Source organism: Ursus maritimus, unplaced genomic scaffold (assembly GCF_017311325.1).
Source record: "Ursus maritimus isolate PB19 unplaced genomic scaffold, ASM1731132v1 scaffold_34, whole genome shotgun sequence".
Taxonomy (NCBI): Eukaryota; Metazoa; Chordata; class Mammalia; order Carnivora; family Ursidae; genus Ursus; species Ursus maritimus.
The window spans coordinates 27,267,864-27,284,404 of NW_024426008.1; the positions used below are offsets into that span (position 1 = coordinate 27,267,864).

A 16,541-nucleotide genomic window follows, 5' to 3' on the forward strand; every position below is an offset into this window, starting at 1 on the left:
CCTCGGTGTTCCTGATCCTACCAGACAGGCATTCTTCCACTGTTACATACAATGTCAGCTCTAGATTTCTTTAAAAAAAAAAAAAAAAGATTTAATTTTTAAGTAACCTATACACCCAACAGGGGACTCAAGCTCACAACCCTGAGATCAAGGGTCAGCTGCTCTCCCAACTGAGCCAGCCAGGTGCCCCGGCTGTCGATTTCTTATGGAGGCCCTTCACCAGGTTGAGAAAATTCCTTCCTATTCCATGTTTCTTGAGATTTTATTATGAATAGGTACCATATTTTGTCAAATGCTTTTTTTCCTTTTGAGCTGACTTGTGCCGTTTGTCCTTCCACCTTTTAATATGGTGGAATACGCACACTGGTTTTCTGATATTAAATCTCACCTGGCCATGTACCTTGACCTTTCTATACAGATACACTTTGTTTTACAGCGCTTCATAATTACTTTTTTTCTTCAATCAAAGGTTTCTGGCAACCCTGCACTGATTAAGTCTATTGGCATTTCCAACAGCATTTAATCATTTCGTATCTATGCATCACATTTTGGTAATTCTTGCAATATTTCCAATTTCTCCATTATCGTCATATCTGTTATGGTGATCTGTGATCAGTGATCAGGACTCCCTCAAAACTCAGATAATGGTCAGCATTTTTTAGCAATAAAGTATTTTTTAATTAAGGAACATACACTTATTTTTAGACACAATGCTACTGCACACCTAACAGACCACAGTACAGCATAAGCGTAACTTCTGTATGTACTGGGAAACCAGGAAATCCATCTGATCCCCATATTGTGATACTGCTTTATCAGGGAAAGAAACCCGCAGAATGTCAGAGGTGTTCCCGTGCCACTGGAGCTGTTGAAGGTTCTGTATCTCTGCTCAGCACTCGTGACGGATTCTGGTCCACAGTACTCTCGCTCCGTCTCTGTCTGGCTCGGGGCCTGCAGCCGGTAGATACTCCCCCCTCTTCTCTTTTCTGAGGCTGTCAAAGATGGGCAGTACCACCTCTGCAAACGTTTGGAGGTATTCATCAGCAAAGCCCTCTGGCCCTGGGCTGCATTTCATTTGTTTCTTTACTGGTTACAGGCCGAGTGCAATTTTCCACTTCTTGACAACTAACATCTTCCCACCTCCCCCGAGCAGTCCAACGTGCTGGCACGAACCTGTGCATATCTCCTTACAACCCTCGTAACTTCTGTTAAGGTTGGTGGTAACGTCCCCTTTCACTCCTGATAACAGCAATTCGTGTCTCTTTGTCCTTGTAGCTAAAAGTGCGCCAGCCTGTGCATCTTTTCAAAGAACCACCTACTTATTGGTTCTGTTGATTTTTCTCTGTTGTCTTTGCTTCCCGTTTCACTGATTTCCATACTAATCTTCATTCTTTCCTTCTGTTTGCTTTGGATTTGTTTTGCTCGTCTTCTTCTAGTGCTTTTAAGGTAGACTCTTCGACTACTGATTTGGAATCTCTTCAGTATTTCCAGCTGTAAATCTCCCGGTGAGCACGGTTTAGCTGCATCTCATCAACTGATATGCTGTGTTGTGACTCTCACTAGGAAGTAATATGCAATTTACAAACCTCCTTAATGACCACTTTACAGTTTCTGCCAAAGTCAAACTCCCTTCCAGGAAGGTACCAAGGAATTCAATACAAGACACGGGTTATTAGTTCACTAATCCGAGTTCTCTACTACGTGTACTGAGAAGTAACAGTAAGCACATTACAAGCTTTCTCTTTCTCTGCACGTAGTCCCGGGTGTCGGCTGTTGTGAACTGCCTGGAGAGTCAACAGGGATGCGCTTGGTACTAAGCCGGGGCACACACACCCGCGTCTTAACTGAGACGGTCTGGGGACTGAGTTCCAGCCTCTGCCGGACAAACGTGAATTCTGTGGAACACGCAGCTGAGGTGGCTACTCAGTGAATCTCCAAGGGTACATGACAAATGCCCTGTGATAAATATTACTTTGTTCCTATAATAAAGTAGTGGTTTCTTGTAATAAATAATACGTATCTTCCAAAGTTATAAAGCAACATCAACCCATTTTCCAACGTTAAGTTAATGCAAGAGAACGCAAGAGCATCTTACAGGTAAATATCATTCTGGTGCAAGGTCTGCCCAGCCTGCAGGTCTTCCTCGTCTGTTGCTCTAAAACTTAGTGGGCATCCTTTCTGGAAGAGAACGGAGGTATCTAGAAGGGAGTCTCGTTTCATTTCAGATGGAGACACCAACCTCGTCAGGATGCTGACGCTGGAGGGCCGAGCTCCACCCAGAAGGCACTCCTGGAGGAGCAGACCAGGGCCACCTGGCTGAGTCACAAGGACAGCCCACGGCCTGACTCGAGGACGGCCAAACACAGGAATGCCACATGCTGATCATTTGAGCAACCACGGAAAGCATTTACAGAACTCCAAACCCAACCTTAACCATTTCCAGAGTTCCAATGTCCTTTAAGGAAAGATTCTTGTATTGATGTAAAATGTAATCTGGAGGTTTAAAACAGAGGAAGAGTCAGGTCACGGTCATTAGAAACCTAACAGCATTTTCTCATCATCCCGGAGATGGAGCTCTGCGAATACTAACAGAAACCCCATGACTTTTATGTAGCCCTGAGCCCCAAGATGGCATCTCCAACGTGAGTGCGCATCACGCTACTCTGGGTGTGGGGAGGAGTTTTCTTAGACTGCAGTTTCCTGGGCCCCAGACTCAGTGCCGGAAGGAACCTGCATGTCCACCGCACACATGCTGGGGCTGGGTCTCACAGTGCCGTCGGGAGCACTAGCCCCAGGGGGGCCCGCATCTCACTCTTACTGACCGGTCTTAACGACCAGCCTCTCCTCATGGATAACAAAATCTGCGTGCAGTAAATGCCTATTTCTCGGCTCAAACCCGTCTGCCCCAGAACCACGTCAGACAGCAAGGAGAAAGCACACAAAAGCCACCTTTTAGAGACAGAGGTAACAACTGAGTTTTCCAGAAGGGCTTATTCGGGCTTCTGAGGATCATTTTCAGTAGCCTTTGCAAAAAGTGTGTTAAGTGCTGACAGCGCAAGGGAGACGAAGGTGTGAAGACCGGGGCCATCTGTGCAAGAAAACAGTCCCATCCGCTGGCACTGCCACCTCGTACGGCGCTGCTCAGCTATCGGCTCCAACGTGCAGCCCGGGCCAGCCAGCCGCGCTCCCTGCAAGCCCTGGTCACCAGTGTGTGTGATGAGGTGCAGAGGCAGGGAGACCCCCACTGGCTCCCCAGGCACCACTCAGAAGCCCCACGACACACGGTGGACATGCTCCCAAGTACCATGGTGAGCTCCACCGGCACACACGAGTGTGCTGCAGCCACAGCCCGAGGCAGTCAGTCCAGCACAGCCACGTGGGGCTGGGATTTGTGCTTCTGTGACGCCCTTTCCTCACGGACCCCACCTCCCACAGCAGGGGCATCATGGACAGAACAGCTACACATCTCTGTGCACAGGAAGCGATTCTGTCATCCTCCTCCCTCAGCCAAGTGGCCTGAGGGGAGGCCGGACGGCAGGGGCCAGGGCAGGTGATCTCCTGCCTTCTGTCTCTGCATCCCCGCTGACCACCAGGGACTACACTCGCACTGGCTTCCAGGCCAGGCTGCACCATGGACTTCACGGAGGCAGTGCCAGGTGACGGCACCAACCCCTGGGTGGCCTGGACACTCGTCACGATCTTATGGGACTGCTGGCCGGCAGCCAGAGCCCCGGGAGGACAGGACGTCTGGGACACTTCCCGACTCTTGGCTGAGCACTCCGTTTTGCAGGAATGCCAACACACTCAAGGCTGGTGGGCAGCCGAAAGGAACAGGGGGCATGGAAGATGGGCTCTCAGGTGACCCCGGGGCGCCCCTGCTCCGAGCATGGCCTCCAGCACTCACAGGCACCCAGCACTGCATGGACGACTGTCCTTCTTCCAGCAAAGTGCTTCCACGTATGTCCCTTTGGGACAATTTTCTTCTCTGGTCACTCGAACCCAGAACCGTTTCAGAAGGATGCTCTACACAGTACTTCCCCGTGATCTAGGGTGTAACCATCTGAAAAGATCCATGACACAAGATTCTTACAATCTTACCTTTAAAGATCACAAAGCACAAATAAACACAAAATTATATTACCGCGATCCTTAAAAATGATCTTTAAAGGCCTAATTTCACTTTATAGACATTCTAGTTTTCACAAAGTGCAAAAGAATTTCAGCAGTACGTTTGGTTTTAAGAGGAACTTCATTTTCTTGGAAAAATTAACAACTAGTCTCACACTAAAGCAGTAATGATAACAGCCTCTCAAATCAATTTTGAAAACTTTCCACTTTACCTTCAGTGCTGAGTGAGCCTGTACGCGATTTAGTAAAACCCCGCCTTCTTTCCACAGGAGAACGTTCAAGTGCCTTGGTTTTCAGAAGTCCTATTTTAAGTGTCTTTCTTCAAAATATTTAAACTTTTCCAAATCCACCCAACTGAGCAATATCCCCATCGGAGAGGGAAGGCTGGTCTTTTTTCTAAAGGTGGTGGAGGTAACAATATACGGAGGGAAATTCGGCAGCTGCCATCAAGACGGGTGTCCGGCTGAAACCACATCCAGCCCTTCACCCCGCGGCCAGCTTGGGACTGCAACTAGAACATGAAAAACACGAGACGCACAATTCTAGGATATTTGAAATAACGAAGACAGAAAAACCAGGAAAAAAATTTCAAGCTTTTCCTCTGGTTAACAAGAAATGCGGTGACTCTCCGGGATCCACGCGGAAGCTGCGGCATGTGCACACGGCCTTGCCCGGCGCCCTGGTGGCCTCCGCAGTCCTGACACTCGGCCGGCTGTGGGCAGCTGGGAACAACGCCAATGGAGGACATGTCGCAACCCGTGTTTTGCTGTGTCCCATGCCGCTCTCTGGTTTCTACGTGGCAGTCGGTGCACGGGAGTGCCTCCAGGGACGACACCGGTCAGGAACACATGCCCCCGGTGGCCCCGTGCTCATCGGCCACCACCCAGGCATAACCGGGGTGAGGCAGCTCGCTGAGAGGTCAGCATGGCCAGCCTGATGCGGGGATGCTCAGGGCAGGCGCCAGCCTGACTGCTGCATACACACCACAGACCGCCACTTACTGAGCCACTGTTGTAAACGCTACTTATCTTTCCTAAGTGCTTTAAAGACACAGGAAATCACGTTATCTGGAAAAACAAATGAGAAGTTTGGAGAGGTTAAAACAAACCCTGCAAGGAGAGACACTGGGGCACAGGGGCGTTTTCAGACAGAGAAGCGGAGACCAGACCCCAAACCCTGCCAGGCTGGTTGGTTTTCTCGCGTCCGGCAACCTTGCCCCACGGAGTCCACCTGCTGCACCACACGGCTCCCGCAGCCCCCAAACCACAGCCACTGTGGAACCACACCGACCAATGACCACAAAGTTGAGGAGGGGTTTTGGTGAAATGCCTCTCGGAGGTCAGCGCTCTGAGGGGGCGCCACACTGCCCGCAGGTGCGTACCTGCAATCTTCCACGGCACTGCTTGGAAATTCACCACTGAAGGATGGAGAACTTGGTTCAAGGACAAAGCAAATACACCCGTTTTGTTCCGTGACAGGTGCGAGGGAGCTTGTGAAATTATTCGTGTACGTCTGCAGTTACAGAACAGGCTAAAGAGTGTGCGTTCTAAAGAGCACCTCCCTGTGCAGCGGCCGTGGGTTCTGACACAAGACCTGCTTTTTGAATAACAGCGGATCTGGCCGCCAGTGGACGCAGAATCCCAGCGCCATGTCTCTCAAAAGTGGTAAGGAGGCAGCGTGGTGCTCAGGGCCCCATGACAACATGAAAACTCACGCAAGACTCATACACGCACCTTTATGGACAAGGGTGGGGTTCACGTTCTCAGTCACGATCCAACCTCGCCAACACCTCCACAGTCTTTATGGGGATGACGTGTGTGGACCCTACTGTTCCAGGATCAGTACCAACGAGAACCTCCCCACTGACGTCCCAGGATACAGGACGTGTGAGCCAAGTCAAGCACAAGGAGCGGGACATGGCAAGGCCCGCAGGACAACACAGGCCTTTGAGTAAGGCAGGCCCTGCAACGTGGTGGCGCGTGGCCTCCGTGTCAGGCTCAGGTCTGCTGGACCCAGGTGTGTCCTCAGGGAGCCAGGCAGGGCTCTCCCCATGCACAGATGAGAGCACGGTAAAGGGAGCTGATCTGCCCGCGAGCACCGGGAGAGGCGGCGGCCACACCTAGAACTCCGTGATTTCATGCTTTTCAGTGCATGAAATTTACCCACCCCTTTTATACTAAAATAGCACCTTAGTTATCACTTTAAAAATAGTCTGTCAAAAATAATGCCTGGCCAGTAAGACTTCTTTCCCAGTGTTAGGTTAACACTAAGAAAGCCCAACTAACTTTCGATACGGGCTGTGGGCTGCACGCACCGCGTCCCCCAAATTCCACCCCCAGGACCTCAGAATGGGACTGCATTCGGAGACAGGGCCTTTAAGGAGATTATTAAGGTTAAATGAGATTATCTGGGAGGGACCTGATCCAATGCGCATTGTCTGTGTCCTTACAGGCAGAGAAGATCAGGACACAACTACACGAAGAGCAATGACCGCGTGAGGACAAGGGGAGCACGGCCATCTGGACGCCCAGGAGAGAGGCCTCAGGGGACGCCAGCCCTGCCCTGCCTGCCAACCGACCTCCAGACTCCAGCCTCCAGCATGAGGAGAGCATCTGCTGTTTAAACGACCTGTCCCGTCCTGTGTTTGCTGCAGCCCCAGAGCAGCCTCCCATGTGTGGCATGGGGAGTGCTCTCACAAGTACCCCTCAGGGGCCCACCACATGCCTATCCATCAGAGCACAGCCCTTGTGAAAAATAGTTACTACGTAACACAAAGAGAAGGCTGGTGAGGACAACTGAGACTCGTCCGTGTTTTTGTGAATGTGTGTGAGTCCAGCAGAGAGACCTCTGGTAACAGGGTCGGACGTGACGGGCAGGAATCCCAGCTGGGGGACGATGCAGACTGCGGGCTCCCTCCCCTCAGATGCGGTTCTCAGCCCCCGACCACACTCTCCCGCAGGGCCGTTCCGGAGAGAACACAACCAAGGCGTGAACACGACTGCACCTTAGCATTACAGGACAAGCCGAAGCAAAATTCCGCTAAAATAAGGTCCCCAGTGCGTAACACACACACACACACACACACACACACACACACACACAGAGTCCCCAGAAAAGAACAACTTCCAGTATCACAGCCCCTCTCGTCTCCCCGCTGGGGGCGCCCACCGCCTGTCACACATTCGCACACACAGCCCCTGGGCAGAAGCTACTAGATTGCTTACACACTCAGCAGGACACAAATTCAAGGCAAAGCTCTAAAGCGACTTCTGCGGTCTGCACAGAATTTCAATCCAGAGTCGCTAGCTCTACGTTAGCGCCAAGGTTTGTGAAAGGCCTGCCTCTGTCCTGTTCACGTCACATCTGACGCAGCTGTTCCAACACCAAGACAGAGTTTTAAAGTTACGTGCACGTGCTGATCCCGTGAAGGGTTCTGGGTAGTTCACGTGGGGCTTCACGCCCTGTGCTCCCCGAACGCCCGAGTCCAGAGCGCGGAGGTGAGAGGCACAGGGATGCGCCCACACAGCAGGCGGCAGCCTACTCACCCAACGGGAACAGCCGAGCCTGGGCCCGCACTTGAGCGTCACCGTCGCGTGGGCTGGGAGGGATCAAAGCGCCACCTGGCCCAGTGTCCTCAGGAAAAAACTAAGCAGAAAGAATGCATTTTTAGGCAAAATGATGTACCAAAACAATAACCCTAAAACCGTCTGCCACGGAGTCACCTAAGCTGAAGGGTTTTGTGGCCAGTACGAGGGCAGACAGAGACTGAGACGTCCGCAGAAATAATCCGAAGACTCCCCCAATTCTCAGACTCGGCGGCCTGAGCGCTTACAAACACAGGACATGAGACAAACCAACAGCTAGACAACAGGTGTGAGACCATGTACTGCGGTGTAAGAAGTCCAGGTTTTACAAGAATATTAACCTAAGGGCATGTTTACAGTTATCTCAATAGTTCCTGCAGTCCTGTGACGGAAATGCGTATTTCTTCAGCATAACTGAAGATAAGACAACACGTTTTGCCATCGACTTGGGAAGGGAGGTCAGAGAAGTGCCCACAGAGACGGCTGGGCTGTGGTCGCTCCAGGCCCCTGTGCCGAGGCCCGCTGGCGTCCTGCACCACACATGCGTCCCCACACCTCCCTCATGGGCGCCATGGACAGAAGGTGTGCGCTCCCTGACCAAGAGTCCCATGCAGCGACAGCTGAGGGCTGCGCAGCGTCTGCCACACTTTCCTCACCACCAGCGCCATGGCTGTGCCGGGGACGGTCCAACGCGCAGCCCCACCCACAATTCTCCAAGCTGAGACCGCTTCCAACAGACCCACTCGCTGGCCTGTGGACGGCGGCTGGCGACCGCCAACCTTCCCACGAAACCTGCTGTCTTTTTAGCGAACACGCTTCCCAAGCTGCGCCTGCAGTGGCACTAGGGCTGGTGCAGGTCAGGAGGAGGACACGCGATCAGGCCTCGCGCCGGCTCCTGTAGCCCCCTCCCCACACCTGCCTGCGCCTCCCCGCAGCGCCAGCCTTAACCACGTGAGCCACAGGCCCAGCTCAACAGGGAAACATCGCAAAGCAAATCTAATTAAAGGCACATCGTGAATCTACTTTTTACCTCACTGGTTAAAATTACCCAGGAAGAGAAAGCACAGAACACATACCGGTCAGCTGTGTCACCCACACTTCCTCGTCCCACCACCAGGAAACGGAGATCTTCCCCTACACTCTCGCTGGTGGGCACTCGAGTATTAGCAGCATTACAGGCAGTATATAAAGCAAAACTAGATGTGAAAGTATAAAACACACATTATTTAATTCTATTTAAAATAATCAAGTTTAAAATTTTATGATAAATTTTCTCCTTCACGGGAATCCACAGACTTGAGTATTTGGACTATGGAATGGTTCTGGACACTGTTCACTGCCCCCGTCCCCTCGGGGACGACCAAGTATTACCAGCGCAGGAGCAGTTCGGCCTCTTCCGTTTCTGCACACATCGGACGGTTTACATGTGGAGAAGGGAAAAGGTTAAAAATCTTAAAATAAAACTTTAACAACTTTTCCAGAAGCAGGTTTAACACATCACATTTTGCTCATGAGCACAAAATTTACAGTCAGAAGTTGCACATAAAGGGTTTATTTTAAATGTTTTAAGGATAGGATAGAGTTACATCATAATTATAAAAATTACTTACAGAATTAACAGATTTATATTGTTTATACTTCTAAATGCAGAGAACAGGAAACTGTCTACACATCGTATAAAATAAAATTAAAATTAAAAATGAATTCAAGCCTGAAAGATGAGGTCATTTACCTAATTGTAAGATGCGAACACGGAGACCTCTGAACTATACACACCCGCTCACACCGCACTAATGGTGGAAACACAAAAAGCGCAGCATTTCCAAGGAACCACAGACATTTCGACCATAATTATTTTGTTATAATAATTGTTCCTGTTTTGTCTTTGGAGAACTTTCTTTCTTTCTTTCTTTTATAAGACAATCAGCTTACACATGTTTTCAGGCACTACAATTTGTGACAATCAGAACACTCTTCTAATGGGTCCACAGCGTTCAGAGATTCGAGCCCAATGCACTTCGGGGTTTGGCACGTAAAACAAGAATAGGAATGAACTCTGGCTTAGAGGTAACTGTGAGCGCATCGAGAATGCACAGTCCCTTCAAATGCTGCACGACAGACAGAGCTGGGAAATCACCTTCTGCTGGCACTGCATGGCGTGGCCAGTGCATTTTCATCCTACGACCACTACAACGGTACAGGAAGCAAATATACAGAAAACTGAAAACAAATAAAAACAAAGATAGAAAACAAAAAACCTAAATATCTTTCACATGCAAGTTCAGTTAGTTACATTGAACATTCTACTTAGAATAGAGCATGCAAAAAAGGATGGTCTGCGTTTAAGGTTCTCCTCGGAAGCTTCACGTGGCAGCCGGACGTCACACGCACACGACACGGGAACACGATAGCAGGTCGGTGAGGAAGGCCGGGACATTTTATACAGGTTCGGGGCTTGTGCAGTCACAAGTCCCATGATAATTTTGGAAACTCATGTTGGGCTCCTAGAACAAGGAACCAACATTCTGATACCAGGAAAAGGCAAGCAATGCATGCAGATCTGAAACATGAGCCTAGAACAAAGCCTGAAGGACCGGGCAAGGGAGTGGAATCAGTCACCGCGGAGGTGTGGGTTAAGCCACCAAAAGAAAAGAGAATGGGGGGGTGAAAAGGAAAACAACAAAATAAACCCCTTCCCCTTCCTTCCACCCTAAAGGCAACAAATGGAACAATGATTAAAATAACGGTGACCATCACGTGTCACATTCGTCTGGAGAGTGGCAGACCACCTGGTATAGAAGGTGCTAAAGGTACTCGCAGGAAAACCACAATGCAAGTCGTTAAGTGATGCTGGAAAGGCTTCCACTGACCCAACCCTCGGGATACTTCCAAAGAACACTGGTTTTCAGTCCAAAGCCACTGTGTCACGTTTGCACAGTGCGCATGCTGGACACCCCTACTCTCGGGGCACACGCGTCCACCTGAACTCAGGGAACCGGGCTCAGCCTGGAGAGTCGCATGCAGGGACTCTGACCAGGGCCACCGGGAAAAGAGGTGACAGACAGATGTGCAGCACAACCCCTGTTCAAGGAGGAGGAGAGGAGCGTGAGACCAGGCACTCACTGCGGGGAGAAGCGCAGAGGCAGACAAGCTCCCCCTGCTGCCCACGGTGAGGCGCTGCACTTCTACAGCACAGGGTCACCGTCCAACAGCACCACAACGCACAGCCTTCCCGAAGGCAGCGGGCACCACGTGGACCACGCGCACCGAGGCCACCAATGACAGAATCTCCAACACTGAGAACAGCCACGACAGAGGCCGCACGGACTGCCGGTAACTGACAACATGTGCCTTCTGCCCAAAACTCAGGCAAGCTTCCCAAGCTCCACAAGAGACTGGATTCCCGTATTGCCTCTCTCCTGGCTTCCAAACCATCAGGGCTCATCCAAAACAAAGTGACAGATGGCCGTGTCACTACCACCCCAACTTCTGCGGTTCCATTTCCGTCAAAACAACCTTGCAAGAGCAAGCCATGAAAGGGCTGCGTGGCCAAGGGCCAGTCACGCCCAGAAGCTAGCGCGATGACAGAGAGTCCATGTCAGCAGCACACCGGGAGCCAGGACCACACAGCACCACAGAGGGCGTCAGGGGATGGAGGCCGTTCTGTGTCTAGATATTCTCTGTGGGGGAAAGCTGGGGGGAAAGCCTTCTGACCACAACCACGTATCAGCAAGAACAGTAATAAAAATACAAGTGTCCCAGAGAACTTGTCAGAAGGCAGCAACACCGTTCTCAAACCTGTATGTCTCACATCAAAGCACTAGGCTCTGCCAGGAACTTACCACATACACACAAACCCATGATGCACTGTAGCCTCTCAAATCCACGACCTAGAATCCAGGCTGCTGAGCATACAAAGCAACGGACCAGCTGTGCCGTCCAAAACACACCGGCATCACACCGTGTGGACCAAGTACCTGGGCTTTGCTTTAAAACAAAAAAAGTATTTATGATAAAAAATGTAAACAAAAATTTACAAAGCTTAGAAATTAAAGGCAGCTTTTTACCCAAATTCCTAACTGTTTTGCTAAATTCTAATGTGGGTCCGGCAACTGTTCACAAATGATTCCTATTTGGACTCATGGTTTAAAGCCTCCAGACTGAAAAAGTGTCTGAACTTCTGAGTTCCAAACACGCTGGGCGTCCCTATGCGTCTCCTGTGCCCACATTTAATTTTAAATTAACAGCAGTAATATATGAAATCAGACTGACTTAGGACAAGCACACTCCTGTTAAACTGGAGAATATTACTGAACCCCCGCCCCAATCCACAAAGAAAGGACTGCCAAGGAAGTGTGTGTTTGTGTGTGTGTGTGTGTGCGCACGTGCGCACGCAGGGCGTGTGGACACACACGGATGTGGACAGGGAGAGACAGGTGCATACGTGTCTCGACAGAGAAGGCAGTACCGACAGTACCAAACTATGCTTGCAGTGTGGCAGCAGACGGGGAGAACTATGGTGCCGGGGAGCTGGGGACAATCCAGGACACTTTACACGACCGCGATGCTAGCTTAGCTTTACCAAACTTGCCTGTAACTCCCCTCCAGACACACAGACTTCTCGTAAGAGGAAGGAGTTCCTTACACAAAATGCTTTGTGTTCACATAAATCTGTACTATTCAGAACAAAACCAGTTCTGCTGGCAGAGATTGTGGGTTCGCAGGGACATGTAAGCTTTCATTAAACTGGAAAGCAATCAAGTCTTTATGTCTACAAATTATACATTTAATAGTTCCACAAATTTGGCCAAGTTCATGATGACATCTAGGATGTTTTCACCAAATCGTAGACATAAATATGGAAATCGTCATCAAACTTGATGAAATAGACAGACGGTTTGGCCTCCACTTGATGAATGACCATGCCAGTCCTTTTAGAGCCGTCCTCTTTGGCATATTCCACCTGTTTGCCCACCAGGCTGTCCACAACTTCTCCTGGCTCCCTTTCTGCTGGAGGAGAATCATCTGCATTAAAGAGGGAGGAAGAAACAATTTAAAGTCAATTTTTACATATGTACCAACTCACATGCCTATTTTAATAACAATTTTTTAAAAGCGTAACATCCGGATTCATCCCGATTATCTAGAGCAAGAGTCGGCCCACATTTTCTTCAAGGGCCAGAGGCTTGAGGGCATACGGTATCTGCGCCAACCGCTCAGCCGTGCCAGTCCACGAGAGCAGCCGTGAGGAGCCGCAAAATGAAAACGTGTGGCTGTCTGCCAATAAAACTTTATGTACAAAAACAGTGTGCCACCCACACCCCCAGGATGTAGGGGCGTCAGGATTTTGAAAATCCTAAGCAGAAATCCCCATGGCTTACGTTAAATTACAGCTGAGACCGTCTGAGGGGGTGAGGCAAGGAAAGGCCACAGAAAAGCCCAGATGCACAGAACTTCTCACAAGTCAACTGCAGTGACTTTGAAACAGGCCTTCAAAACAGGCAATACCTCCTGGGACACTGAGAACACGCCGTTCACTTCAACACATCCCTGGTCTTTTTCCTGTGACTCCTGAAAGCTTCCTTCTCCGTACATTCACTGCAACAACATGGTCTTCTTCACCCAGCTCCCAAATAAGACTTCCTGCGCTCTGAAAACAGGTGCCAAGAGAACCCCTGCCCAGAGGAATCACGATGGGACCTCCAGGATGGAGGAGGCACCCGTGCCTGTCAGAAGGCCCCCAGCAAAGCCTGCGGGCCGGAGAACCCTGCCCTGAGCCAGCGGGAGCCACGAGGTGTTCTCAGAGCACAGAAACCAGAGCAAACTGCCACCTCCAGCAGCAAAGACCCAAGGGGCAGGGGAGTGGGGCTGGGCGGCTATCGCCCTCTCTCAAGAAACCCCTGCAGGTCCTGCGTGGGGTGAGCTCTTTTACAAGGAGCAGCAAAGGGCTTCCAGATGCCCCCCCCCCGCCCCGGGGCACGTTTACAGAGCATTCCGAAGACGCGATGCCCGGGCATTTCACAACGACTGAGCCAAGATGCACGGGTCTCACACAGAGGCCCCTGCAGAGCTCCCAGCACCAGGGCATTGTCACTGGTGGCAGCTGCACTTCCACACTCGCAAAGCCACTTAGCAGGCAGGGGAGAAGGCTGAGAGGGTAAGGAGGGCCTGGGAGACACCCCAGACGGTCCAAACGCCCCTACGCTTTCTGGCAGCAAGGCAACAGTCCTTACTGCAGCTCTTTCTCTACAAAAAAGTTAAAAATCAACTTCACACAGACTTGGAGAAATGCTTTTAAGGAATGCTCTCCTGATAATTAAATTCCTGCCCATAGAAATACTTCCCTTTACAGATTTATGACAGAAGTACACAAAGCCTGTAAGACAAAGAGGGTGAAGAGTCAGGGCCGGATGAGCACCGTGAAAGCAGGTTCACTGACTGGCCTGTTGGCGAAAGAACCCAACGAGACGTGCTGTCGCACCGCTCGGTATCAAGCGTCAGCGCGTCACCCCGTCCAGGCCCAGGGAACCCTGTGCTGCAGGAAAGGCTATGGAATAGTTTAAAAAAGAACAGGCCTACCCGAAATGAAACCAAGAAAATAATTCCATTCATGATAGCATCAAAAAGAGCAACATAGTTAGGAATAAACTTAACAAAAGAAATACAAAACTAATACTCTAAAGACTCCAAGACACTGTTGATGGAAATATTTAACTCTCAATAAATGCGAAAGTATCCCGTGCTCCTGGGTCAGCAGGGTTCACAGGGTCAAGATGATCAGAGATTCAACAAATGGATTCTAAAATTCATGAAATTGCAAGGGACCCAGAAGAGTCAAAAGAATTCTAAGAACAAAATAGGACTCAGTACCTCCCAACGTCAAAACTTACTTCAGAGCCGTGTGACCGAGTGCGGCACGTGCCCCACCAGACAGGAGCACAGCCGTCATCGCAGCCAGCTCCCTTGTACCATGGGCGCCAAAACCACCCGGCAGGGAAAGAACGATCTGTCCACAACATGGCGCTCAGACAATGTGCACAAGAATGAAGCAGGGCCCTTCCACCACATCACAAAAATTAACTCCACGCGTATCAAAGATGTAAACGTAAGAGCAATGCCTACAAGACACGCAGAAGAAAACAAAGAGGTAAATCGTCAGGACTTGGTCACAACACCAACAGCATGAGCTACAAAAGAAAAAGCAAACAGGACTTCATCACAATTAAAAACTCCTGTGCTTCAAAGAGCACCACCAAGAAAGTGAAGAGAAACCCACAGAATACGAGAAAGTGTCTTCAAGTCCCACACAGGTCAGGAGACCCGCATCAGGACCCGGACTCCGATGACGCAGCAACAGAACACTGTCCTGACTGGGAAACAGGCGGGCAACACGCACAGACTTCTCTCCAAAGAAGACATGGCAACGGGGGCACCCGGATGGCTCAGTGGGTTAAGCATCTGCCTTCAGCTCAAGTCATGATCTCAGGGTCCTGGGATCAAGTCCTGCATCCAGCTCCCTGCTCAGCAGGGAGCCTGCATCTCCCTCTGCTTCTGTGTACTCTCTCTCAAATAGATAAAATCTTAAAAAAAAAAAAAAAAAAAAGGAAGAAAAGAAAGAGAAAAGAAGACACAGAAATGGCCAATAACACACGAAAGGATGCCTGACGTCTTTAGTGATCAGGGAAATGCAAACCAAGCCCAGGATGAGGTCACATTTCACCACCATAAGGACGGCTGGGGTGAAAATGCCGGTTATTTTCTGACACGTTTGTGTCAGAACCCTCACACACAGCTGACGTGCGTGGAGAAGGGTGCAGCAGTGACCACAGCACCCTTCATCAGCATGGACACCCACGCGCCCATCGGTGGACAGATGAGCACACGTGCTCAGGAGCCGCTGTATCTGGTATGAAGACAGGTGAGGCACTAACACACATGCCAACACCAGGGGACGTGAAAACACCGAGCTGAGTGAGGAAGCCGGCCCTACATACTCCACCACGCGCGGGTCCACGACCCAGAACGGCACATCTACACGGCAAGCACATCACCCTCGGCAACAGGTGCAAACTTCACAACCTACGCTTGGTGCAGGACTCGAAGAATGATCACTTGACCCGAGTAGTCAAAATAAACAAGATACAGCCTCAGAACAGCTCGTCACACACATCGTCTGAACTCCAGGTTCCTCTGGAGTTAACAGAAACAGAGGCCGTCAAGGCGCACTTACTAGAATCGGGCATAATGCGAAGGTCGCCTTCTTTGTAATCATCTAAGAGCTGGTACATGTACAAGACGGGGTCCTTCTCGTAGGTGATGTAGAACCACGTGTTCATGATGGGGGCGCGTGCCAGGACCATCCCCCTCCACTCGTCCTTGGAGCCGTCCTCCGTCTCAAACATGTGCTCTACTGCCTTGCCGATCATCGTGTCGGCCAGGTGTGCATCGCTGATTCGAGAGGTCGCTGGGGACAAGAAGCAAACAACGGTTCACACGGGGTTTTACTAGATACGTACCGTGAAGACTGAGCTCATGCAAGGGGGCGGCCTGAAGGGCTGTCTGCGCAGCACACCAGTGGCCCGAGGGTCAGCCGGCGGACCTCAGGGGCCGGTGCCGCAGCCCTGTGGGGCCCAGACCATGGGATCCCACGGGCACTGTTCTGTCCCACGTCAGCTCCTGACAGCACCTGCTGCTCTGTGTGTTTTCCTGAACTCCTCTGCCCTTGGTATTGTGTGTGAACTGCAGCTTCAATGGTTTGTTCGGGGTACAAAGTGTGTTTCTGTGTGAACAGTTACTTACTGTATGTTGAGATAAGAACAGCTTTGTTGC

At 50.5% G+C, this 16,541-nt stretch overlaps 1 protein-coding gene across 2 annotated transcripts in view; it reads right to left on the reverse strand.

Moving 5' to 3' along the window:
• Positions 1-9,252: 9,252 nt before the first annotated feature.
• The window catches only part of SPIN1 (spindlin 1), a 40,098-nt gene continuing 32,809 nt past the window's right edge, over positions 9,253-16,541 (reverse strand). For both annotated transcript variants that reach the window (XM_008690889.2, XM_008690888.2), the window contains exons 5-6: positions 15,943-16,176; positions 9,253-12,737 (exon numbers count right to left, since the gene is read on the reverse strand). In XM_008690889.2, coding sequence (XP_008689111.1) covers positions 12,538-12,737; positions 15,943-16,176 — 434 coding nt within the window. In that variant the 3' untranslated portion in view covers positions 9,253-12,537. The remainder of the gene's footprint in view (positions 12,738-15,942; positions 16,177-16,541) is intronic.